Source organism: Antennarius striatus, chromosome 3 (genome assembly GCF_040054535.1).
Source record: "Antennarius striatus isolate MH-2024 chromosome 3, ASM4005453v1, whole genome shotgun sequence".
In the NCBI taxonomy this organism is placed as follows: domain Eukaryota; kingdom Metazoa; phylum Chordata; class Actinopteri; order Lophiiformes; family Antennariidae; genus Antennarius; species Antennarius striatus.
Genome location: NC_090778.1, coordinates 24,107,997 through 24,135,630, shown reverse-complemented (window position 1 = coordinate 24,135,630; position 27,634 = coordinate 24,107,997). Strand labels below are relative to the sequence as shown.

The 27,634-nt window shown below is 43.5% G+C and overlaps 1 protein-coding gene across 9 annotated transcripts in view; it reads left to right on the top strand.

Annotated features, from left to right (window-relative positions):
* LOC137592727 (myocyte-specific enhancer factor 2C) overlaps positions 1–27,634 on the top strand; it is a 69,362-nt gene that overhangs the window by 30,554 nt on the left and 11,174 nt on the right. For 6 of the 9 annotated variants that reach the window (XM_068311080.1, XM_068311087.1, XM_068311083.1 and 3 more), the window contains 3 exons: positions 1,746–1,957; positions 12,102–12,305; positions 25,954–26,097. In XM_068311080.1, coding sequence (XP_068167181.1) covers positions 1,904–1,957; positions 12,102–12,305; positions 25,954–26,097 — 402 coding nt within the window. In that variant the 5' untranslated portion in view covers positions 1,746–1,903. Of the gene's footprint in view, positions 1–1,745; positions 1,958–12,101; positions 12,306–25,953; positions 26,098–26,334; positions 26,473–27,634 lie in introns of all 9 variants that reach the window. The other 3 variants (XM_068311088.1, XM_068311086.1, XM_068311084.1) reach the window with 1 other exon arrangement.

The following is a 27,634-nucleotide window of genomic DNA, read 5'->3' as shown; positions in this document are numbered from 1 at the left end:
GACGGGCAGTTCACGGCCTCCTTTTTTTTTTTTTTTTGCAAATACAAAGATATCCAGTTATGCACATCTGCTACAGGCCTTGGTCTGTTTCAAAGAGCTGCAGCATCCCTGGATGTTTCTATTACACACTTTCATTATCAACGTCCTACTCTCTCGCACAAGGAGGTCAAGTGCATAGCAATGTGCTGTTCTCACCTCGGGGTTGGGGAGCTTCCTTGTGCTTTCTCATGCATGTTACTCAATAAATACATGGATTCAGGTTAGGGGAAAGATGAAGTAGAAAGGATAACAGAAAAAGGAAGCGCATCACAATGAGCATGCAAAGGAGAGGAGAGAGAGTGAGGAAAGGAACAAGGGTGCGTGCAGAGAGAGAGAGAGAGAGAGAGAGGGAGAGAGAGAGAGAGAGAGAGAGAGAGAGAGACTGACATGTCTTTTGGTAAAGCGGTGTCGTCTTCCACATCAATGTCTGATGCTTGTGCTGCCAGGTGCCGGAAATCTGGTTCAGAAAGGAGAGAAGAGAGAAGAAGGGGAAAGTAGAGAATAAAAGGCAGGGTAGATGGAGGATTTTTTTTATTTTTTTTATATGATGGCGCTGACAGCTCCCCTGCATTGCACTGAGCTTAAATAATGGGATGCTCATTTGCATAACGAGGGACGTTATCACCTCTACTGTCAAAAGAAAACACAACAACAGTTCTTCTGCTCCTCCCTGAGATAGATTGGGTTGGCCTACTTAAGCACTCTAGAGAGATGCACTGGAGCTCTGGCATAGCCAAACTCACACAAGAACACACACACACACACACACACACACACACATCCACACACTCGTGCCCATTCACACACACACACACACACACACACACACACACACACACACACACACACACATGTGTACACACTCTGACACACAATCATTCAATCATGCAAACTTTTTAGAGCTATCTTCTTCACATGTGTAGTCCAGTTCATCAGCGGCCGCCCTCTGTTCCTCAAAGGCGAACACTCATCTGTGTGCAACAAAGGCACAAGTGCGGATTCTCAGATGCTCCTCAGTCGCACTCATTGACACGCAGTCGCTCCATCTGGATTAAATCGATGTCGGAATTATATTATACTTTAAAAAAAAGAAAAGAAATCTTTACGTGTTTTTTTTTTCTTTCTTTTACCCCCGCAAAAAAAAAAAAAAATGCAAGACTGTTCATTTTATTTTACATCTGTATTCTATCCCGTGCCTCACATCTGCCATTTTGGAGATGAGCTGCAGATAGAGCAGTAAAAGAAAATAAAAGCTTTGTCTAGCGGTTGCACTGTCAATACGATGCATTTCGTGGGAAGAAACAAAATGTATTTCTCAGTTTGGAGGTAATGCTACAGCGTTGGTGATTAGAGCATTTAAGTTAGCGGCACTTCCAAAACACTGTCAAACTCTCTGTGAACGAAGCGAGAACCTGACAGCACTGTCTCCTCTCATAGTCAGTGCCCGGGAAAAAAAAAAAGAAAATGCAAAAACTGATTTGCATGATATCGACAGTGAAAAACACAGTGGTTCTCACAACACTGTTGACAGATTCTTTGTCTTTCTTCACCCTCCCTTGTGGCTGCCATGATGCCACTTTTATTATTTTTTCCCTCAGTATTTTGCCATATTTCATTTCATTTAATGCTCATCGTCTCCTCCTCTCCCCCCCCCACACTCTCTCCCCCTCCTCCTCCTCCTCCTCCTCCCTGTTTCTTTCTTGCAGGTACGGATGCTGGAATCTTTGAGTTGATTGGAACAAATAGAGAGCAGAGAAGAGACAGGTAAAGAAAGGAGTGAAGAGTAAGAAGAAGAAGAAGAAAGAGCAGAGTGAAGAAAGCGTAAAGTTCTTTAGGAAGAGGAGAGAAAAAAGAGACGGGGACAATGGGGAGGAAAAAGATTCAGATCACACGGATTATGGATGAACGCAACAGACAGGTGAGTCCCTTGGGGGGTGGGAGGATGGATGAGTGTGAGGGTGGGGAAGAGGAGGTGGCGAGGAGATGGGGAGGAAGGAGAAACACCCCACAAAGCCCTATCCAATGAAGGTCTTCAGGGAGTCTGGGCAAAATGTGAACTGGGCGACAGAGAGGTGCATGCAAGGATATTGCTGTGGCGGGGGGGGGGGTTCCATTGGGGTATAATGGCATGTTTGTTCCTCTTCAATTTAAGTGAGGCTTTTTCCAAAATAAGGGATTTGCATGAGAACGTTCCTCGTTCTCTAAATCTCTATCCCACCCTGAGGACTGCAGCACTCACCCTCTCACACCATGTCATCCACTTTAGCACACCAAGCGGTGGAAGATAGCAGGGTATGAGGAAACATAAATAAACAAACAAACAAACAAATGAAATTTGGGTGGTCTGAGGTAACACTCAGGACTGGGCCAATAGTAAACAGACACAGAATTGGTATTTGGTCTTTTAATAGCTGCTGTAGCTTTTCATCTGTTTGTCACCAGAGACACAATTTTTAAACCAGGCATAACATTGGAATCCATGCAAGATGTGTTTTAAACACAGCAGGGACTACTTGAATGAGACTGAATGAAATCGCCGACAGCTTGATAGGAGCAGACAGGACCGTCTGCGGCAGGAAATGGACAGAGACAGAGCTCTCCCACTGCCCTCGAGGCCCACCATTGATCACTTCCTGTGGCACGACTGACCACTGACACTTTGTCAGCTTCTTGGCAGCCCAATTGGATCCATACGCTGCTAACGTTGCCCCCGGACCAACGGGTCAAATGCGCACGTAGACACACACCTTTGCCTGAACACAGACCCACTATACCGCTCCCATCGCATCTGAGCCCATTTAACGCAGTCATTTGCGAACAAAGTGACATAAAAAGTGTTGAAGGAACCTATTGTTCAATACCGGAGGAGTAATTGAAGTGGATTGTCACCCCTTGTCATGACTTACCTCTCCGAGGGTCGTTGTAAATAGCAAGAAGAGACTGAGAATGTGAGCAGACCTGTGATAAAGCACAAACGTCCAGTAATCATTACGCTTATCTATCGCGTCTTAGCCCGATAAATAGGTGGAAAGATTCTAAAAACACACTGAAGATGGAAGACCGTCCGCATTTACGTGTTCTGATTCATGTATTTGTTATTGAGAGAGAGAGAGAGAGACGGGCAGACAGACGAAGAGCAAGGAGGTCACAGAGTTTTACATGAGGACTGAAGCTATCGTGTTGCAGCAGCACCCACACTTCCCTCTTACTGTTATCTCAGCCCTCCTCTCTCATCCCACCTTAGACCGGGCCAGCCGGTTACACCAGGCACTCCGGCTCCTGCGGATAAGGAGGGAGAAGAGGGAGACAGGAAGGACACCTGAGGGGAATCGATGCCTGAGATATCCGGGCTTTACTTACAGGGAGAGGAGTAGGGACGAGAGGAGAAGAGAGAGAGAGGGAGAGGGTTCAGGGAAAGGAAAATCAATATATTGCTGGATTTTATTGTCTCGAACTCAAAAGTCATCAATTACTTATTTTGTTGTTTGTCCAAGTTGCAGTTTGTAACGACGGAAGTCATGTGAGAAACACCACATGCATACAGAAGAACCTACAGCCCAGATAAATGACGTCATCTCAATTGTGTAGAGGCGGACATCACAAGACAGCGGAACAGAGGCAGACACAGAAACCTAAGTTTTCTTCTTGAAAGGAAAAAAAAAAGAAAAAAATCGGAAACTTTGAATTGCATATTCTCACTTCCTATTTAAGGAAATGTCCCAGACACCCAGCCAAATAAACAACGGTGGAATTTGTGTCGTGTTGCTTTCAACCTCACATTCTCTACATACTTTTAGTGTTTATATCAGAGAGGTGTTTCAGTCTCCTTCAGCTCCTTGGTGAGTTTATGTATAGAACAGATTTTTTAATGAGTTTATGATTATCATTTATAATTTGTAGCTTAAAGCACATAACTGAATGCATTTAACCAAGCATGTATATGAGAAGACATTTAAGGCAGGAGGACTATAAGAAAAATATTTTACTGTTGGACAGCTTTGAATAAATTTTAGATTATGTTTCCTGGCAAACCAAAACTAAGTGATTTTGATTTTGGATTTAAAAAGTGGAGATTTTTTACTAATATTTAATTCCTCACACACAATAAATATGATTATAAATAAGTAAATAAATATACTTTAAACATTTAAAGATACATATAAAAATCATTTAACCTTTATAATGAACATTTGAAGCACATTTCAAAGGCTTTTAACTTGCAGTGGAGTATTTTCAATGCGGTGACAGTTTTCTGCTACCGCTTTTACGGTATAAGTTGTTGATGTTGTGATAACTTTTTTTTGAATATTATAACTATCCAATAGCCCAGAAAGGTGTATATAATAGAAGGATTCCTGTTTCCATCCAAAAACCTTCCCTGACTCTTATGCATCTACATTCACATTAACCCTTAAAGCCCGACTATCACGGCGCCGTGATCTGAGCGCATGTGTTTTTAAACCCTTCTTAACTAATGAAGTCTGTCATGTGGGTTGCTGTGGTCATGTTTCCGTGACAGTATAGATGTGAAACTTTCTTCCGGTTTTTATTTGGAGCCGATTGACCCCGGAAAACCGGAGATCTGATAATTTACATAAGAACAAAGGAAAGCGCTTCAAAGCGCTCCTTATCCACAGGCGGCCGACGCCGTGTTTCTCTCCATGTAGTCGCCATTATACAAGTGATTCACGTGATGTAAACATGTTTTGCGATTCGTACATGCTTGTCATGTGATGCAAAGACGTACCATGATTGGTGCATCTTGTTACGTGACGTAAACGTCACAATAACGCACGCCATTACGCGCACGATTTACGCTTGACGCATGCGCATTCTTACTTTGAAGCACTCCTTTGTAGAGTGACAGAAACTACATATAGTAATGTTAGAAGTCTATGGCAACCTTTTTTGAGTTCAAAATCAAATTCAATGAGCATTTTTTGGGGTTTTTATGTACAATAAAATACAATTTGTTCCACTTTCGAATTTGACTGTGTCTATTTGGGCCCAAAAAAACTCCTTCAAGAGTGGCACAAATGACACAAACTATAAAATTATGTTAGAAGCCTATGACAACCTTTTTAGAGTTCAAAATGAATTTGATCAGCATGTTTTTGGTTTTTATGTGCAATTACATAATATTTTTCCATTTCCGGATTTGACTGTGTGTGTGTATTTTGCTCCAATATGTCAATATAGTAAGTTATATGGAAATAAAAACGATCTTCATATAGCTGAGGTTGTGCTGAAGATAAACATACCAAGCATGGGTATGTTAAATCATTTTAATGTGGTATATAGAGACAAATATCAAAAGTACCAAAAAACGGCCAAAATAGGTCAGTGCTAAAAGGGTTAAATACTGCCGTTCATCTTGGAGTGGCACCATTCTGTGTGGCTGTCAACACCACCTTGCCACCTACGGGGCTAAACGGCCTCCCCGTCCTCGCCCTCCCTGCAGCAGCTGTATCATAGTGGGCACAGGGCCTGTCTCTCTCTGGGCGGCCACTTTGGGCTGCCACCCCCTAGCCCCCAAACACTTCCCCAGAGCAGGGGCAGAAAGGCTAGCCCTCCCTGGCGTTGACTGGATGCCCGGAGCTCTGGACAGTAGGCAGCAGTGTGTGGGCCCTGGCTCCAAGCTCCCTGACCACTCAGACCCTCTCCCAGCCTCGGTCACATGAAAGGGCCCCCTGTGCCCCAGCATACAACCCGCCACACACACGCACACCTACACACACACACACACACACATGCGCATGCAAATGTACGCACAGTGCAAGATACAGGTCTGTGTTTGAGTGTGCGTTCACTCACCGGTTATAGACGTGAAACACAGCGAATTACACACTCAGATACACACTTAAATGGTGTGTTTAGTGTCTTGTCTGTGTAGCAGAGACAAACAAATGCTTGTCAACAACATGGAAGCATCCCAAATACACGTATGTCTGGAGTCTGTCTTGGGTTTGACTAATTTACTGCATTTGGATATAATTACTGTTACCTCTCCAGCCAGTAAAGTTGTGGCGGGTTTAATTTAATTTGACTTGTTTATGCGAAACTGTGTACGTATGTGTGTGTGTTTATGTGCGTGTGTGTGTGTGTGTGTGTTTATGTGTGTGTGTTTATGTATGTGTGGGGGGGGGGGGTGACATGTGGTTTCCAAGGGGGAAAGGACCCAGGGCCAAAGGTTAAACATGGATCAGGTCATCAGTGACAGGAAGTAGAACAACAGGATCCCGCCCTCCTCACAACTCACACAAAACAACAATCACTCTAACACATACTTGGGTGGGGGGAAAAAAAAACAGCATGACATGCTTTTAAGTTTTCCTACATAGGCTGCTCCTTTTCCCTCTCTGGTAACTGCAGCGCTGCAACTGGAAAAGAAAATACAGGTCTTTTTGTCTCTACGACAAAGTATTTCTCTCTCCAATCAAAAGCACCAGGGTGAGAAAATGTGCAAGTGAAATTAACAGCAGGAAAATAATGAGGCCCACAGGGTAGCTACTCACCCCTGCACCCGCCTATAATTCCCTGTTTCCCACCTCCTACCTTCTCCTACTTTTACCACAGCAAGTGGCACTCCGCTCATATGTTCAGCACCACCAGGTCTCAACTGAAAAGGGCTAAGTAAGCGCTCACCTTCTCCCTGAAGTCATTTCGTTATGCTCTTCTACCCTATCAACTTATTTCCCCTTCTGTCTCTCATTCACCTGTTCCACACGTAATTCATTTTGCACCTTCACCTCACTTTTTTCCACCCCATGGGCTCACTTTGTTGGCCTTTTTTTTTTTTTTTTTTTAGTTTTCAGTCACTTACCATTTTGAATCTTAGAATTACAGTATTTTCCCCACTATAAGGCGCACTGGACTATAAGGAAACCTTCAATGAATGGTCTATTTTAAAACGTTTTTCATATATAAGTGCATTGGATTGGATTGGACTGGATGCACTGTCAGTTTTTGAGAAAATCAAAGGCTTCTAGGCGCACCTTATCGTGTGGAAAATACTGTAGTTGAAATGACGTGAGAAATTGTTAATTCCAAGTCGTCTAGAAAAAAAGGAAAATTGAACAAGACTTCATTTAGTCGAAATTGTGGTTAACGGGGTCCTCTTATAGCAGAAATCCCAGAACAGATAAATGTGATCCATATGAAAGTTTAGGTTTATTTAAGTCGGGAGAAAAATGATGAAAAGTGAAATGTCAGGCCTTAAGTATACAATACAAACCACAGGAAAAGTTTATCCACCTCCTTCGAATGACTACAAAGTTATTTTTGTCATTCCGGTTTTTCATCCACACTTTTTTTTTTTTTTTTTGTAGTTGCGGTTTTTCACTATAAACAAGAGCATTCAGAGACGGAGCTCAGCCAGTCATTACAGGACGGTCAGAAAATATAATCATGAACAATGTGAGCTTGCATGTATTTTACAGCTCAAAGTAAAACTAGTTTCAGCTACTCAGAGGAGACATTTTGGATCGGGGTACTGAGTGAAGAAGTGTTTGGTGTTTGCTTCCTGCTGCTCCTACAGTACGAGGAAGGAGTCCTGAAAATGGACAATAAGTGGTGTTTTGAAGAGAGAAAAAAATACGTAGCATATATTAGAAAAGGGACAAAGCCTCTTTTGTCATAAGGCCTCTCTTGACAGTTTCTTTGGCTGTGAGGTGGAGTTCAGGCGCAGGTCTCCGGCTCGTCTTATTTCGTTTGCGTGAGCCCGTGTCTTCCTGCTCGGCCCCTGACAATGGGATAAGTGTTTGTCTCGAAAACCAATTGCGCCGCTCTATATCTGACTGACATTTCTGTGTGTGTGCTCAAGTTTGTATGTCCCCGCGTGGCCATGTTTGGTTTGCTAACCAGCAATTTTTTGGTGCCTCTCTCTCTCCACCCCCACCCCCCATCTTCCTCCCACCTCCTCCCTCCCCCAGGGAAACAAGCAGGAGGTGGGAAGCAGAAGCGAAGCCATTGTGAAGGGGAAGCCACTGGCCTCTTCCTGTTATGAGAGGAAATGCATACAAATGTGCTTCCTGTGCATCCACCCCTTTCTTCTACCTCCTCCCCCTCCTCCTCCCTTCCCTCTTTTTCCCTCCCCTCTCACCCATGTGGCAGACACTGAGCAACTCTCCTTTTATTTTTGGTCCTCTGTTCACTCCGGCTTTTTGTTATTGTTTTTTTTTAACTTTTCATTCAGAGGAAATCTGTGAGATTAGTTCACTCTTTATTTTAACGTAACTCTTCAGGTGTTTGAAGTGATTTTCCAGTGAAACATATTAATAAACACAACAAGAACGAATGACAAAAATTGTAAAATTTGAATCTGAAGGTGAGGGATACGAAAAAAATCTGTTGATACTGGGGTGTGTGTTTGAATATGTTGGCCTTTTGGGCCAACGGAGTCAGTAAATTGTATAAATGTATACGATTTATTGTATATTGTGTTGTATTTACTGTATATATATTTATCACAGAAAAGGGGTAAATAATGGATCCACATAAATGACAAGCAAACTGAAAGGATTATATGAAAAAAATTACAATTTAATTAACGTCTGAGCTGTGATTTATTTTCGGTATATTCAAGACAGCTCTGGGACAACAATCCTAGATGATTTTCTTTTCTTATAAGGTCGTGTTAGTTGACTTTTGACAGTTATCCTCATAAACACGTCTCTGCAACTTTTTTTTTTTTACGAGGAGTGTGCGTGCAGGGTTGAGAAATTTACCCTCTAACCACATCACAGGAATACATGTAGACTGTCCTGGAAAGACACCGAGAATGTTTAAAAGCATCTCATTTTGCCACGACACTTCACAACATCTTGTTGTGTGTGTGTGTGTGTGTGTGTGTGTGTGTGTGTGTGTGTGTGTGTGTGTGTGTTTGTGTGTGTGTCTGTATGTGTGTGTAAAGATAGGTTTCACACCATGCTCACCAATTTACTGTGAAGAGATGCACTTGGGTTCACACTTACACACACACACACTTGTACATTATTAGCACACATACAGGGTTCCAAATACACCGTAATGCCTTGCACATTCTCATTCTGTGAAAGAAATAGAATTGCCCATCTCAGTCGAAAGAGTACAGCATCAGAATTAAATTAAAAGAAATAATAAATTGAAATAAGACAGTAATAATAATATATTCCATTATTTTCTAAATTTATGAGCAGAGACCCTAATCTTTTCTCAAATAGTCGACTATGTGTAAATGCTCATTTGTCAAATGGACTACGTGCTGCGCCTGTGCAGAATAGTCGACCCTTGAACGCAGGACGAGCGCGTTCGGTCCAGAGAGCTCTTCAGTGCTTGCACAGGAAGTGTAAGTGGTGACATCACCATCTTGAATGACAATGAGCCACAAGGGGTCACATGACGGCATCATGTGAGGCCAAGAAGCCAGGACAGAGTCCAATCACGCAGTGAAATCGAATCCCCGGTCATAAAAATTGCATAAGTGAGATTCGGTACAAATGATGGTTGCAACAGTGCGGACTTAGATGTGCTGTCTTTTAAGCTTGTGTGTGTGAGTGTGTGTATCTTTAAGTATGGTTGGATCTGTGTTAGTAATGCATTCTAGTTGGAGGTGGCAGGTTGTATGTGTCAGATTGAGATGTGGGGGTGTGGGGTGATATTTATGAGTGCTATTGTTTGGTCAGTCGTTCTCCTCCTGCGGTGCTGAAGTCAGCCAATGAGCGAATTTGAATACGTGGGAGAGCATGCATGGTTCCTCATTCTCACTGTGAGTCTTGACAAAACTGCATGTCGAAATGAAACAAGTTTGCATTTCGTGGAGCCCCTGATGTTCGTGAGCCATCCGACCCCACCCCCTATTTGAAACTAGCCGTCCTGGACCTCTGGGAATCTCACCCAGACCGCCACAAGTGCCACGTACCACCTTTTGAAACATTAATGACCCTGGCAGTGTGTGTAACTGAGCGAGTGGGTGATAATGGAGCTGGGCTGGCAGCTAGCTGTGTCCTGTGTTTGCCCGTGGTGCCCCTTGCATCAAAACACCAGTGGGAAGACAACACTCCACACGTCCTCATTCTGAATAAGTCTGCTTTGACCTCACGTCCCACAGTCCCGTCATCCCGTTCACTCCTGTATCATTTGTACTGAAAAAAGCTGCTGGAATGATGGAAAAGTTCAGTTCTGGGTACCAGAAGCTCAGACTGGGTTGGATTTGACAATTAATCTTACTGGCATAAGACACCTTTGGATCTTAAGACATTAAGAACGAGGCTTGTTTTTGTTTCATATTCCAGTATGACTGTGTAAATGTCAGCATGGTATTTAGAACCCAGGGGAGCTTTTGCCTCTCCTGCCATCGGTGAATCAGATGTTGCACACGCCGCGTTTTGTGCCGATTTAGAATGCAGCGTTGTCGGTGTGAGACTCTGTGTCGTGACACACCGCTCGGCCTGATGCGGTGATATCACCGGAGAACTTCTAGGGCGGAGACGCCGAACCCCAATGGGGTGGGGATTTGCTCTTAGTAGGGGAGGGAGACAGCAAGAAAGACAAGGGTGGAGGTGAAGGATGGTTTGATATTCAGTTTCCATGGTGCATCCTGGGAGATACGATTTCAGGAAATCCAAAACTATCTATCAATAACCATCGAACCTTATCTCCTCTTTCAGACCTCCAAGTTGTAAAGAGAAAATATGAGGCATAATGCATGATAGATTTATGCTGTATAGCCAAGCGTCGCCTGGATTTACCATGAATACTGCAGGGTTCCGACAGCAAACAGTTATATTCTTTATTGGTATATTGAAAGCCTGTTTAACAGAGTGTTGGGGGTTTTTCACTCTCCAAATTTTTGGCCCACTGAAGTGTCAGAAGAGAATAGACAAACATGCAGTTAATCAACAAAACAAAATCATTAGCTACCAGCTGGGTACAGTCTTGGCCGTGTTTCCTCTCTGTTTAAAGAAATAAAGCCCTGTCGTTACAGATCTCCAATGTAAATAATACAGAAGAAAAGAAAAGAAAGTTCAATTTGAAAATCAGAAAGAAAGAAGCTGGCGGCGACACATTTTTTTCTTTCTCCCGTACAACCAAAGATCTCACACAAACACACACACACACACACACACACACACACACACACACACACACACCTTGAAAAGAAACCAGGTGCAGCTCACTGGAATTAACTCTCTTCCACTGCACTAGTTTTGATCCAAACAATAGAGGAATAGAGGCTGTTCTAGTTTGACAATGTGGGCACTTGTATTTGTGCGTTATTAAAGGTATCAATCTTTAGCCTTGCACACACACACACACACGCACGCACGCACACACACACACACACACACACACACACAGGGAGACAATATGCTCCATTAGACAAGACATTTTTGTGGTTAAGTTGAGTGCGTTGTCACTGTTAGAGCACACACACAAACATCTTCAAGAACAAGCAGGGAGCCCATCCGTTATTTATATCAATGGCTTGTTATTCAATATGAGCGGTGGTTAATTGGGCGATGCAACAACTGAACAATGTGTGTTAATGTTACTGTGAAAGGAAAAAAGGATGCCTTTTTTTTTTTTTCAAAAATAGTTGTAGGTGTGTGAATTTCTTTTATTCGGTGACAGCAGGCACATATTAGAAGGATGATTTAAGGCGATGTATGTTCCACGATGAACCTCTTGAGCTTTGATGTATGAGCAATAACTGATCTTCTTTACCGTTATCTGTCTGAGACAGAGGGTTTTTCAGTTCCTTAAATGTGAGCCCAGCTTCTTTATTTTTTTTCTGGTTTGGTGGATGAACTGTTAGAGTCAGGCGGTGTTGAACCGTCAGCTGGCTTCACTTTCCTTTAACCTCCCTGAAGACCTTTCATTTTCTAGTAAAAAGTTATTAACATAGGCAGGCAGACTTTTCAAACTACAATTAAATAATTGTGAGACGTCATAGTAGCTGACTTATATTAGAGCCTGTTTAACAACATTCAATCTCTGTCTTTGAATGAGATTTTTTTTAATTTGCATTATTCTCACTTTGTCTAATTATTACCCTCCAATTCTATCTTTTTTTTCCTTCCTAGGTGACATTTACAAAGCGAAAGTTTGGCCTGATGAAGAAGGCGTATGAGCTGAGCGTGTTGTGTGACTGTGAGATCGCCCTGATCATCTTCAACAGCACCAACAAGTTGTTCCAGTACGCCAGCACAGACATGGACAAGGTCCTGCTTAAATACACCGAGTACAACGAGCCTCACGAGAGCAGGACCAACTCCGACATCGTGGAGGTAGGTTACAGAGGAGATGCAGATGGCACGCACGCATGCGTGCACAGATGCGCAAAAGTATGCACGCATGCACACTCGTGCAAACATAGAAGCGCAAAAGCAGACAGATGGTTGTGGCGTTTGTGACTCATTCAGCAATCCTCACTTCTCCCTTTTTGGTCTTCACACTTAACACGGTGTAAAAAATTATTGCTACCATAGTTTAGGAGTCTTCCTCAACAGTTCAATCGAAATACTCACAGGATCAGCGTTCATTATTTTTAAAAAAATGTGTTTATTTAAATTTCCTCCGCTGTTTGAAACATATGAGCAGAGGCCTATCATAGATCTAACCCTCCCACCACCACCACTTGCCTTTGGTGTCACGTCACCACTGATGCACCTCTTAGTGGAGGATGTTGATCAGAGGCGGCTTTGGACACATGTCGGCATCGTGGTTCAAGGTGATGTTAAATGGTGCTGTCATGCTGGCCAGCTGGCAGGTAGATAAACAGGAAATGACGCCAGCGCCCTCCAGGATCCTTAAGCACTCAACATGGACCTGTTATGCAACTGCCACACCTTCGCTCTGACAAACGTGGCTGGTCGAATGCACATGCATTCTTGCAGAATTAATCCCCCCTGTTTTTTTTAACTTGCACCCAGACATTTAAACTCACATATGCTGGCCGATTAGTCCGAGGCTATCGTGCAATCAGACATATACGGCCAAATTGCTATTCTTTAATACGATGGTTGTGTTGTGTTGAATTATGCAAAAGGTGCTTTTAATTTTGTGGTGTCATAAGAAATAGAAATTTGTACATTTTCAAAAATAACTGCCCATAATTGAGCATTAAAATGAAATCGTGCTGCTTTATTGTAAAAAAAAAAAAGACAATTAATTGCCCCACTTTAAAATGACATTTAGACTTCTCCAGTCTGACACTGAACCAAACATGAAGCAGGGTTTTCCTGCTTTCACATGGGTATTCCTGGGCTTGATGCCCACCCATGAGTGGTCTGACCCATTGGGAACAGCCCTGATATTCCAGATGGCCCTGTGCACCTGACTGCAAAACATTTGAATTAAATTTACTTCACGTTGGTCTAATCTTTCATAGTCATAGTTACATCTTCGTTCAGACCAAGTTTGATGATTAAAAAAGCAGCATGAATAAATAAATAAACTTAAGAGTGGTCTGCTGTTGTCATTACCGCCTTTGTTTCATCACTATTTCCACCTGGTGCTGTCAAAAATGTAGCGTGTTAATGTCTCCCATACATCAAGGAATGCAGCACTCAACATATAGCTTAATGATGAAAACAAAGACAATGGCCTGGGTGCATTAACATGGACAGTATTTAGAGGCACAAATAAATCCACTAGGCACAGAATAATAGCTTATCCCTTTTTTTGCAAAGAGATGTATGTGCTCTTAATCTCTTCCTATAATTCACATTATTGACTCTTTTGAATTATTAATGTGGCTGTGGCTATAACTTTGCAAGCTATTATTCCACTTGTGTCATAGTGTTTTATATTTTGTGCAACTCTGAAAGATTAAATAATCACTAAAGCTGTTTACATAAATACTGTGCTTAGTTTCAGTCTTGTTAGGAATGCCTGTGTTCTTAATTTTGTACAAAAATGAATCGTATCCAAGAACATCAGCAGGGATGGAAAATAATCCTCTTTGCATCATGTCATTTGAATGAACCCACTTAGCCTCCAGCCAGTCTCTAGTGTCCCCTTAAGCATTCAACTCCTTTATGGACTTTATTGTATAGTCCATGAATTATCTCTAGTCCATGAGAACTGTCATGTTTCAGCAAGTACCTGCCAGAGAGCCTTGAAGCTTTGTCTTTAGCTGTGTCTCCATTAGTGAGCAGAGGATGGCTAACATGTAAACAGCCACGTCGGGGGGATGACGCCGTGCTGCAGAGGACTACCTGCTCTGTGATCCCTTGAGGACTCTCGAGAGACTCGCAGCGGGAGAAATCGATCTGAAGAGGCCTTTAGCTTTAGCTATGGCGTGCTAACAGGATTGGCCGCAGGGCTGACACTAGCACGTTTAGCATGTGTGGGGAGGAGGAGGTGGGGGGGGAGGGATCTCACACCCACCGTGCCTTGTGCACTACCGCTAGGCTACGTCACAGGTGTAAGAATGTGGGTGGCTTTGTTTTTGTTTTTTTGAGTTTGAGGAGGGTAGGAGGGAAGTGGACTTCCTGTTGAGATGATAGGATGAGGAGGAGGAGGTCAAGAACAAGATGAACGAATGGATTTGGGGATGGAGACAAAAGTCCGTGCCTCAAAAGGATAATGAGTCCTTGCACATGAGATCTGATATGAACTTCATTCCAGATATATAGAGAGCCCTAGCCCTTTAGAAGTATACAAAATGCATGCATCTCTCCTTGTGTAGCTGTTTTGCCTGAAGGTGTAGTGGGAGGAGAGACCGAGGTAGGGGAGCGGAGCTCAGAGTGTGGGCGGCTGGCACAGAGGCCTGCTACATTAGCAATAAAGCTCTATGTAATTAGCATGTCTTTGGTTGATAATTAGCGTTGTTGAGAGAGTGGCACAGAGAGTGTTGCACAGACCCTCTAGCTACAGCATGCTGGAGGCCTTTTTCTCTCTTCCTCACCTTCTTTGTTGTTTTTTCCTCTTTTTTATCCTTGTTTTCATCGAACATACATACATAAAAAGTCTTTTCATTACATGGAATCTATGTACGGGTCAACGGGTATATGTGCATGAGAGGCAGAAATAGGGAGAGGTGGTGGAAGACAGAGAAGAGGTAACAAAGGTCTCGATGACTCACTTCAAAACAGTCTCTGATGGGAACGGCACTTTAACAAATATATGTGAAAGCAAAAGCTTGAGAAGCCAGAGACGACCCTCGTCTAAGCATAATTTTTTTAAACAAAAGAGTGACATACGTATTATAAATCAAAATACAGGTCATTTATGTGACATTTGCAACGCATGCTCACCCAGATGATCACAAAAATGCAGGGACAATCTGAAGCAAACTGAACACATGTTTTTAACGGTTTAAATGCCACCGTTTAATCCCAAAAGGCACATATTGGCACGTAGGATACGTCTGTATCTAAGCTCCCCCAGGAGACGGTAATACAACATGTACTACAACGTGTTATCCGCTGCTACATAAACAAGTGGGCAGGTCCACCTAATTAATGCTAATTGTTCAAAGAGACATCTGAGCTTGTCGAGGCTCTTACTTGACGAAAGCAGACACAGAGGCAGATACTCCATCATGGGATGTCCGTGTGTCGTCCTGGCAGGTCTACAGTACGCCCCAAGTCTGGCTCCAGATAAAACAGTCAAACATGCAGATAGATTTCCTATACTTGCTGTCTGCCAGGCCGGTTTCCTGGACATGCGAACAGCATTAGAGGGGAAGCTGTATTGGGAAATGACAGGAGAATAGATCTACCTCTCCTTTTTCCTCTCTTTTTATTCCTGCTTAAGAACAATCTCTTTGAGCTCTTGTTTGGTGATTTATTTTGCCAGTGTGGAGGTTGTTAATTGCAGTGGTACATGAAAGAATCCTTTCTTTCCTCACCCGATTTCAGATCAAGCCTAAATCCCAAACCCAGCTCTGGCTTGTTCTGGCTGTGATTGAATGGCCCTAAATCCAACAACACTCTCGGGCTGCGCCAAATCCCTGTTCCACAATGTTTGTTTTTCCCTCTGTTGAGGCAAAGAACACAGGTTTATAAAACAGCTAAAGGGTTAGCACACTGACTGAGCTGTGATATGGAGCCGTTTCCCCTCAGTGGCTGGATATATATGGGAGTAAGAAGGAAAGGATGCAATAAATTCTATGCATACCATATGTACGCATAAAGTTTGACATATTGCACTTAAACAGACGCACACAAATGTGTGTTTGTCCTCCGTGCTGCTTGAGTGTATGCATGTGCACGTACATGGTGTCAGTTGGCTCAAATGATGCAGACCTGATGTCATTGTGATGACCTCAGCCAGCACAGCACGCTCCGATGTCATTGGCTCCAGTATCACATGGAACGGCACATGGCTCTTGATTCTGAGCTGACATCCCTGCATGCCTGCTCGCCTACCTGCCCAAGGAAAGGCCATTGGCCAATCCCATTTCCAGCAGATTAACCTAATCTGAAAGTTCAGCTCACCCCATAATCTCAAAGAGCAGCAGCACAAGGATCTGCCTCCCCACCTATCCTGGACTCCTTCCTCTCCCTTCTTTTTTTTTCTCTCTCTCTCCCTTCGTACCTCACCTAGAAGAAACTACTGAATGAGGGGGGGAAGGGGAGAGTCAGAGGGATGGATGAGTGTGAGAAGGGAAGGAGGGAGGGAAGGAGGGATCGTCGGAGGAAGGCTGGTAATTATTTCCAAAGGTCATTCTGTTAATGACTACCCGCTTGGCTAATGAGATTCAGCAAAGCTCCCTCACCATGTTTCACCCTGGGTATGTTTCACCCGTGTACCGAGATGTGTGAGAAACACAGGTGTGATTTCAGCCCAGTGACAGTCCGAGGGGGGGTGGGGGGGGTGGACGAGAGAAAAGTAAAGGGGGTTGGGAGTGATAATGAAATAACACAAAGAGAAGGTAAATCAAGTAGGTATGGGCTATACGTCTGAGAGATGGGAGAAATAAAAGGAGTAACATGTCAAACCCACAGAGGTTGCTGGATTCCAAATGCTTCAAAAAGCAATTTTAATGCATTCTAAAAACTAAATACGTTAATTTACCTCATAAAAATGTTCCTTTGATTCATTTTAATGCCATTTTTTCTGCCTTCCCACCATAATTTTTGCAACTGAAGAGGACATGTGATCTCCCTCTCTGAAGTCCCAGTGTGCTAGCTCTTAAGAAAACATTTTCCAGCATGTATGCTATTCTATGTTCTTATTTGGTTTCCAAACAGCGTGCAGAACATTAGCCTTAAGGAGTTTTCTGAGCTGATCAGCTCAATGAATGACTTCCTCTCATGCCTCCAGAATGTGATAGAATTTCTCCTACATGAATGCCCTCTCTGAGCCATCCTGTTAGACTTTAACGTATGTTGGGATCCTACAGAAATAAGCGAGTCATATTTCATCTGCTGTCTTGATATTCGACAGTCATTATGAGATTTTAGGATATGGAGAGTGTGACGTAACATGAGGTGAAGGTCAAGGGCGGAGTTGTGACCACGATCACAGTACTTTAGTGTTTACTAGTGATGAAGAGATCAGCAACATGGCTTGTTTTTCCTGGGGAACTGAAGATTAAAGTCTGAAGCTGCTTTGACTGACTAAGTAAATTAACCTTCTGACATTGGCAGGCCAACAGTATCGCGTTTTTGTTTTTTGTTTTTTTGAAAAAAAAGATTCCAATGATAGTCCTTGTGAAGTTTTTAAAAAAAAATCGTATAATGCTGGTGTTACACATTGAACAGTTGGTGAGAGAAATATTTTTCACACACCTCTACAATCAGTTTGTGCTTTCTATTTAAAGTCTAAAAATTAACAATAATGGTGCATTTGGCTCTGGAATGGTTTCACCGAGTTACAAACAAGCTCAAAGGTTGACGGAGACAAAAAAAACCCACATATGTGAAACATCTTTCCACTGTTCAAAGTGTTGTGAATTCCACCAATGGGGACTTGCCTTTGTCCTCTTCCCTTTCCTGTCTTTATTCGTCTGTGTCTGCTCGCATTTGGACATGAAGCCACTGACATAAAATAGTTTGCCCCGAATGTTGAGGACGATGAGACATTAAAGATAAAACTGACAAAAGGCTATCAATTTTTTCCAGTTTCCACTTTTCTGTCACATTTAAATGTGATGTCTTGACCTCACAACATTGAAAACTAGTTTCCCAGGTGTTAAAATGTGAACACCAGGCCCAAAAACAATCATTGCCATCACTCTATGTTATTTGATGTACTCTTTTTCTAATACATTCCTCAAAAAGTGTTAGCAGCCTAAAAATAGCATGTGGTGAAGCTAAAAATAGTTGCCTAGTTGGCGGTCTTTGCCGGGAGAGGGTACAAGAATAGGTATGGAATCTCTGTCTCCCTTTTCTCTCTCTATTTCACTCCCCCTTCCTTGTGTTTGAAACAGAGTGGGTGGGGAGGGGTTGTTTTTGAAACAGGCGAGTGTTAGCAAAGTGTCAGGCTATTCATTCAGCCTGTATTGGGCGATTGACCATGAAGAGTTGCCTTCAGCGACCACATGCATAAGACGATCGGTCTGAGACCCTGCAGTGCCCATAAACATTTGATCCCTTGGATAAAGAGGTCTATTATTTTGTTCGCTTGTTTTTGTGCCCCGGCATTTTACCAAACAGAGGCCTTCTGTATGATTGTTTTCAAAAAAGCTTTATCATAAGAAGTACTGGAAATTTATGTTATCAATTTTGCTGGAGCGTTTTAATCAGAAGATTTGCCTTTGGAACAAGGGGCTGATCTCAAGAAGCGTCAGCCTCCCACCATCAAGTTAGTTTTCTCACACTTCTTGGCATTGTCTGCTGTGAATTTTAGACTGGCACTCTAGATCACATCTGTCTGCGGCGCCAGCCCCAGACATAAAGAGACTCAGTTTACTCAGTTCTATTTTATAGACTATATGCTTCCACTTTTTAAGAGGGGCTGAAAGCAAAATGACAGATAATGTATATGGTCTAAAGGCGGAGTATTTTATTCCACATCAGAAGCCTGTTGTCCAGAAAAGCAGAACCTCGGACAAGAAACTAAGAAGCACTTGGATTGCTGTCAGAGGTGTTTTTTAAGGTCAATATACTGATGCGGAAGTCTGAGGTACTCGAACAACAACAAAAATAGGTTTTAAAAATAGACTGTTTGAAATGTGCCAATGTGCGGTTCCTGTGGTGTGGGGCAGGCCACTTCTGAGGACACGTTGCCAAAAGGCACGGATTTTCCACAACACAGCTCAAAACAATTCACGCCAGCCATTAAGATGAAATGATGCCTTGTTCTTTGAAACTATTTGTGGAAAATTCGGAATAATGAAGACCTATTTTTACAGATGGCATTCCTTGCCCTGTCTAGAGCTTCCGCCGTGGCTTCAGCCCCTCCCCTGCCATGATTGCTGCTGTGGACAGGGTGTGGAAACTCAAGGTCACAACATAGAGGTCAACCGGCTGGTCATTGTTACTCAAGGCCTCCCTCGGGCTCTCTTTTCCTGCTGTGGCACCACACGATAAGAGACGGAGAGACAAAAGACGATAAGCGACGATTAGTCAGGGACAAAGGAGTAGAGGATTACTGGAGGGGACCGTTTTACCCATTGCCACCCGAAAAGTCAACTGCAGTCATTTTACTAAGGCTGTAAAACTGTCTGATTACCTTAAAGTTTGTAACTGAAGGCTTTATCAATAATATAACGGTGTTAGTTTTTTGTTTTTGCCATTTATATTGCAAAAACATGTAAATACTTGCACTTCGATTGAAATATATTCAACTGGAGTGTAGACACTACAATAGATGGGTAGGTCGGGTGTACAGACATGAGTGTCCTCTTTATTCAGTTCCACTGAACTGGCATTGTGTAACATAATGTCTATCAGGGTAATTATACAGTGCAGTGAGTAGTGTGAATGACCACTTTGTTCCCAGGACCGGGTTCCTGCTGTAGCAAACAGTGTTGGATTCTGACATGTGCTTAGTGTTTGTCTATTCCATATGGGAAACGCTGCACCATCTGGTATTGTGCTGTGTCCTGGCTAGCTAAGACAGTCTGTCTGTGAGTGGGCTCTCCTCTGCTTTGGACTCCTCTCAATGGCGATTTTAGCACATCCACCATCAAAATGCCACAGTCTGGAGAAATGTTCCCAAGTGTGTCTCTTTTCTGTCCTGCTTTTATAATGTCTAGTTAATCTAGTAAACTCTAGACAGTTAGTAATTCCAATTAACCAGTGTTATTACTGAACAAGCGACCGTTTCTCCTGTGGATGGATCCAAGCCTTTGAATCCTGATAGCAGTGCAGCAGGGCACCACGAGTAAAAGGCTTCAAAGCCACTAAATCACTGAAATGTCATTGATGCATCGCCTCAACTGGTGCATAGGGAAGCACAGATGATGACTGCAAAACACAGGCAGGGGCAGACTGCGATTTGGGGACCCATTCCTCAGATCGCTAACCTACAAAATCAACCATCTACCCCGTGTATGCTCACTCAACACACCATGCAGCCATCATCTATGGGCATGCCCCTTGACATGGTCCTGGCATGTTCAAACCACGCTTCATGAAACTGTGGCCTTCTTGCCTTTGGTCTACCATCTGCTTCCAATAAGCTAAGCCAGCTTGATCCCTCTGATGTTCTCTCCACTCCAAGAAGCAAAGAGAGAAAGAAAGAGTGAGGGAGAGAGAGGGACAGAGAGAGAGAGAGAGTGAGAGAGAGAGAAACAAAATGAGAGCAACCAGGAATGAGCCAGACAGAAAAATGGAATAGAAGTAAAGAGAACCATGAGAGGACATCACAATCACAATATTATCCCATTCCCTGCCGCAAGCAAGGCCACCTTGAGTACTCATATTGTGCAGGGGTGCTGGGGGGAGGTCTGAATCGAAAATGAGTTCCCAACTCCATCTTGTTGTTTCTGATGGGAAGGGACAGCCTTTCTCCCCACTGTCTCAACCGTACTGACACTAAGCCAAATTTGCTCCTTATCAATCTAGTCTGAAGAAATTGAGTTTGTCACTTCACCAAAGCAAAAAGAGCTCTCCATTTTCATGTGGTGTTTCAACTTTTTGTTAATTTTTTTCCCTCTAAAACAATCATGGTCAAAATTGTTGTAAGTGTAGTGTAGTACAGTTGAGGAAAACGTTGTATTTATTGTTGCATTAATCTTGTCTTGTTTGATTTAAACTTTTACACAATTTTCATTAAAAAGTATGTAATTACTGTAGCCCTTACCTTCAGATGACATTTTCTTCTAGAATGTTTCAGAGCTCTTTTAAATCCTGTTATGAATCACTTTAGGGTCTTATTTCAGCTCAGAAGACTGCATGTCCTGCATAATGTAGGTGCGCAGTGTGGTCACACTACCTACACCAATTCTCACACATTCAAAAAACAGGTCTGCACAATTTGTACACTGTCAAGTCTTCAAGGAATATTTACAAGGTAGCCTGAGAAAATGGACCTGTTATCTACAGCTTTAACTTTTGACAGACAGATGCCAAGCCCCTGAGAAAACCTGTTTATTCCAGTGACATTTTAATATATTCTAACAACGCAGTTAATTCAATTAAACATAAGTGGCACAGTTATTGGTGCTTTTATACTGCACTCCCCTGTCAGCAACTCTGGTGCAATATAAGCCATAAACTACTTCATTTATTGGGGAAAATCCTTTGTTCCACAGCACTATAGTATCTTCTTTCATAAGTCTTGGTTTTGCTTACAGCACTATGTGTATTCTGTGGCCCATACAGTGTTGGCAATGATATAAAAGGCCTATTATAAACTGGCTGTTTTTGTAGAGGGTTTTTGCACTGATGCTGTCAGCCACTGGTTTGAAGACATTGAGTAACATTTGCTGGCCTGGCTGTCGCCAATAGCCATAAACACAATATTGAATGTGTTGTACCCTTCAGCTACTGCCAAAATAACTGCAGAGAGGAAGGGTCTCCGTTGAAAATCCTTCCAAACACAAACCATGACGAGCTAATCTATGAGAAATGAAGACCCTTGATCGAGACAACTCAGCTTCTGTTGTAGCTTAAATTGAGGGAAATAGACAGAGGTAGTAGACAGACTGAGCGGCAGACTAAGACAGAAAGTTGGGAGCAGAATGATTTAGAGAGGGCGAGCGGGGTGGCAGAATGCCGAGCAGAAGGATCCAAGTATAGCAGGAGGTCCGGGCAGGCGTCAGCTGTCCCTATCAGACCCCCTGGGGCACCCAGAATTCGCACCCAAATACTCTCTACAGAGCTTCTTAAGGTTATCACCCATACCCGTAACTATGAAATGAGCACAAGGCTGAACTTATCACTGCGTTTAACCAATAGACATAGTAAATCAGTCCCCTTGTAGCTCATTCTGGCCTCACTCAGCCTTCCGTTTATCTCCATCCAGGTCGTATTGCCTCTCTCAGCCTTTCTTACTGTACTCCTCCTGCCCATTGTAGCCCAGGCCAGCCTAGGGGGGAGTGCAGTGATGAAGGGTACCGATGAGACAGGTGTCCTAATATGTAGGACGCTGTGTCTATGCTGTGCCTACTTCACACGGGCCCTGTGACAAGTCGAGTCATGAGGGAGCATCATGAAGAAGGAGTTTAATTAGGAGCATGCCTCCAAAGGGGCCACAGAGAAAGACGAGGAGAGCCAAGCAAGCATACACAGCAGACTTTCCTCTTCGTCATACTTTCTTCTCATTCTTTCCCTCATATTTCCTCAGTTTGTATTATGTCCAAATGTTTTGTTCTATTGTGTTGAGCCATTGCAGGAGTGAAGGAAATTCTTCTGTATTCGTAGTCCTTTTTCCCCTAATATACAGTGCTTAAAAGAAAAAAAGCTATTATTAATTAATGGTTGAAAAATTGTCATCTATATAAGCAAATGCTATGGATCTACCATCAACTTAAGTCATACTTGAGAATAAGTTTGCTTTTTATGCCATTGGCCATTTTAAGGGAATAAAATAATGAGCATTTCTTTATAAAACTGAAAATCCGAGTTATTTGAAAAATTGAGTGATGTTAATATATAAATAATAATTTGGGGGAATATTTTTCTGCTTAAAATCCCTGCACAAGTGTTTCTGTTTAATCCACATTATATTAACATATTTCCACAGCTCATGCCAGCTCTTCATCCTCATTCTCCTCTTATTTTCAGTATGAGGCTTGCAGCTCTTCTTCCAATGATCATTATTCTCTCTCACTTTAAATGATGTCTTTGATGCATCTTATATAATAATAATGTAACTGAATAACAGACTCAGACTCTTGTTGAGTAGCAGTCCAACAGCTCTATAGACCATTAGAAACAACATACATTTCGATAAGAAAAAAACATATGGCATCATGAAAGTAGGGCGCTAGGGTGGCGAGGTGGAGAGCGTACGAGTGTAGAGGCCCTTCTATGGCAATTGAGCACTCTGCCTGATCTGATTGGTTGTTGGCTAGTGTGTCAGCCTTTGGCAACAGGTGTGATGTCTTTAAACAGGTGGCCATGAGTGGGATGAGTGGCATACTGGCTGTGTACCGCGCCCTCAATGTGCTGAGCCCTGTTGGAAAGCTAAGCCAGGGCCACATGCTTCATAGTCATATAACACTCACATCATGCCTGGCGGCACCCCATCGACACCCAATGCAACCATTGCCCAACTCCACCCCCTTCAGTGAGACCACTGGCTAAGATGCCCCATATGGGTGTTACCTTTAACCTAGGCTTGGTTGTCCTGCCCCATTGCCTCTCTTCCTAGAATGGAAGTGAATCTCTCGTGCGCTAAGCTAGTCGTGGAAATCTGTACAAGTAAGAAGAGAAGTTGTTTTTTTTTCTTACACGCATTCTCATGTGAGCAGATAAAGGCCAGTGGTTCAGCTCTTGTCAGTTCGATATGATGCATCGCCAAGGCCAGAACGGAACTGCACCAAAGAAGAAGCAAAAAAAAAAAATCACATCTCACACCTCTGCCAAAAAAGAAAGCATGCTAAACCTCTGCAACCTCTGTTTTGCTTTCGACTCATCCACCTCACATAGAGCAAGAGTGCCTGATTCACTGCAGGTCTGTTAGATGTCAGATCTCCTGCATCGCCTCGGTTGATTTGTGTGGTGTGATTTCCTGAAGACTGTCAAAGATGTGAGAGACGCTTTTAAATTCAGAATTTCAGATTTCCACTCTGGGGGCCAAGTGAGGATTCAGAGAAAGAAGAGGAGAGCCGGCGAATGTTGACATGCTTACAGTAGCTGCCTCGCCACGAGACGCCTCAGGAATCAAATAGTTATCACACAAACAAAAGAAGCCCTCTAAGTTCACTAAAACCACACTCAAAACAGGCCTTTGTTGTGCTGACATGAGAGATGACTAGATTGTTATTTGTTTTCTAAGCAGGCAGATCGCTCCTTGTCACTTCTGCTGCTGGTTGTGATGGAGAAGCTAACGCTCGTATCTCTGCTGTGAGTGAGCGCTGACAGAGAAAAACAAATGAGTAGGAGAAGTTCACCAAGATTAACTTATCTTAGCATCCATCTTCCTCCTTCTCCTGCTTCGGTCTCTCTTTCTTTTTTTTCTCCACGCTAACACCCACCCTCTCACACCCACACATGCACACACACAAACACGGACTCCTTCCCCTCTTACACACACACTACAACATACACACACACACACACACACAGATACACACAGAGAGTTGCGCATACACTTGATCAGCATCAAATACAGGGTGTGCTAAAGTAAATTTAATTACGTCTGTCTGATATGGAGCTTCAGATGAAAGTAGGAGAGCTTGGTGTGAAGCGACGACTGCACAGACAGGAGCAGGCCCGTGATATTCCTCCTGTAGACTAATCTCCCTTTATTAAAGCCAGGAGGAGAGAGAGAAGGGGGGAGAGTCAGGGAAGGACGGGAGGGAGACGGTGAGAGAGAGAGAAAGGGAAAGAGAGGGATGGTGGTGCCTTTGATTAGATCTCTAACTGTCAGCTACTGTACTTGTCTTCTTTGTCGCTCTCGTCTTTGTCTCTCACATTTATGAGGCAAATGAACAGAGCACCTATCGGTAGAGGCCGTCTGCTGGAGCCAACACACTCCTAATGCGCTCTGAAACTTTATCCCCGTTGTTATGATTGTCGACAACATGTAGGGGGGGGGGGGAAGGACAGAGGAAGCTGCTTCTCTTTGTCTGTGACGCTCTCTTCCACGTAGAGGGAGTGGTGAGCAAAGTGGAGAGCGAGCCTTTATGTTGGCGCGTCGTCTTTTGCGTGTATGTGTGTGTATGTGTGTGTGTGTGTGCATGTGTGTGTTTTTCTGGACACTATAATGGGGGCAGGTGGCCATCAGGTGGCCAAAACTGAAACTGCCTCAATGACTAGGACGTGTCACAAACATGAACTCAGGGATCGTTGCTGTCAGCTCTGTGTCATCAACCCGAGGGGATTATGGTTAATAAATGAAGGTCTCTTGATTCATTTTGTTGGTCAAAAGTTTGATTACTATTTTGCTCTCATTTTTGGATGTGATTGAATCCTTTTTTTTGCCATCTTGAATGTTTATTTCACAAAGCAACCAGTGTATCCTCATGCCACCCCATGACGACAGATGGTTAAGATGTTTTCTAGAGACATCTCGAGCCCAGTTTTCTCATGAAAAGAGTATTTTGTATGAAATACATAATTATTTTAGAGAGATGTCTGAAGCTGTCTCTTATTGGACTGTACCTCACGATGTTCCTCCTTATGATCCCTGAAGGTTGAATCTTAAACAACTGGACCTGACAGTGTTCCAGACCTTTCTAGTCGCTTCAGATTCAACCTCTAAGGATTTCCATGACCTGGAAGAATGAGAATTTTGCACCAAACACACTGTCCTCTCCCCACAGTTCATTCCCATTTGTCCTTCCCGAACTGTTCACCTGGGTTAGTTTTTTTCCCTAACCGCCCAAAAAAGCCCTTCAACTATGTTGTGCAACTGCTGTGTTTGCAGACGTTGAGAAAGAAGGGCCTAAACGGCTGCGACAGCCCCGACCCTGACGCGGACGACTCGGTCGGCCACAGCCCCGAGTCCGAGGACAAGTACAGGAAAATAAACGAGGACATTGATCTGATGATCAGCAGGCAGAGACTGTGTGTAAGTACCTCTCATTGAACCCTTCAGCCTTCCTCTCACCTTTTCTTTCCTTTCTTTCCCTTTCTCCACCCCATGCTTTCTGTCACTCGTCCCTGTCTTCATCGTTGCCTCCGACCACCCGTGTCTTCACCCCCCATCCCACCCCACCCCCCCCCACCCCCGCCACCACCACCTTTCCTCTTCCTGTCTTCGTCTCCCTCCCACCATCCGTCCGTCTGGTTTGCGGGACCCTGACAGGCTTTGAGCAAGAAGGAGAACAAAGGCAGCGAGAGCCCGGAGCTTGAGTCTGCTCTCATCCTCACCCCACGCACTGAGGAGAAATACAAACAGATTAATGAAGAGTTTGATCACATGATTAAAACTCATAAGATACCTGTAAGTACCGGGTCGACTCTCAGCAGGCTAACAAAATGCTGACTGGCCAGTCATGTTTTGAGCTAACACAGCTAACCGCCACTGTTTGCCACTAAACTAAACACAAAGTGAGAGTGAGAGTCAGACTGGAGTGGGATCATTCTAACAATGGAAGGAATAACACTGCTTTGATTTTCTTCTTGATTACAGTCGAGGATCAGTCCGTTAATTTTGACATCATTTTAAACATAACTAGCATTCATCTTCGCTATAGTAATTGCAGACTTTCTCCTGGGTTCCCTCCTTGAACCCATTACCCACAATGCTTTGCCTGGATCTCAAGGGAGGTTGCGGTCTGCGTGTGCTTTTCCTTTTCCTGCACCAAAACATAGCGCTCAGTCACCCGCAACAACAAGGACTGGCACCGTGGTGACGATACAACGGCAGACATTCTGTCACTATTAAGTTTATCTCCTGTAAAAACTTAATTATCTCTAATCCTTACTGAAATAATTGAAGTTCGTGAGCAGGGGAAAAAAAACTTCATTTAAGAAAATGATAATCAGTTTAGATTTATCAAGACATCTCAGCTCCTGGATTTACTTTATATTGTGTTAATTTTTCTGAAGAGTTTAATCTATAACCAGCTGGCCCCGAAACCACAAAATGAAGGCTGCGCTCTATGTAAACCGAGCCTGCCCTTCATTCAGATCGCACCATATTGGAATGGTTAGAACTCCGGCCTCACAGAGAAAGAGATAATTCCATGTTAGCAAATTCAGAGAGGAACACTAGTGTCTTAGACGCGTGGAGCAGGGGGAGATGTGGTTAGAGGCAATGCATGGGTTGGTAAATTGGGGTGGCGGGTGGTGGGGTGGAGTGGGTTTGGGATTGGCGCTGGGTGGGGATGGGGAGGAACAGCAGGGGTTTGTGTGGGGGTGGGGGTGGGGGACTCTGCACACAACAAGTGGCAGTTCAGTGTGGTCAGGGTGGCTGCCAAGCACTGGGCCTCTGGATTGCAGGAGACTGTTGAGGGGACTGTGGGGAAAGGCAGAGGAGGAAATGATTGAAAACAGGAAGGATGGCACCGGCTGAAGGACAGATCACAGACGGGGCCTTACACCCAACAATGGTGTATGTATGCATAAACATTCAGATGGGCCAGGTTCTCCTCACTCTGACC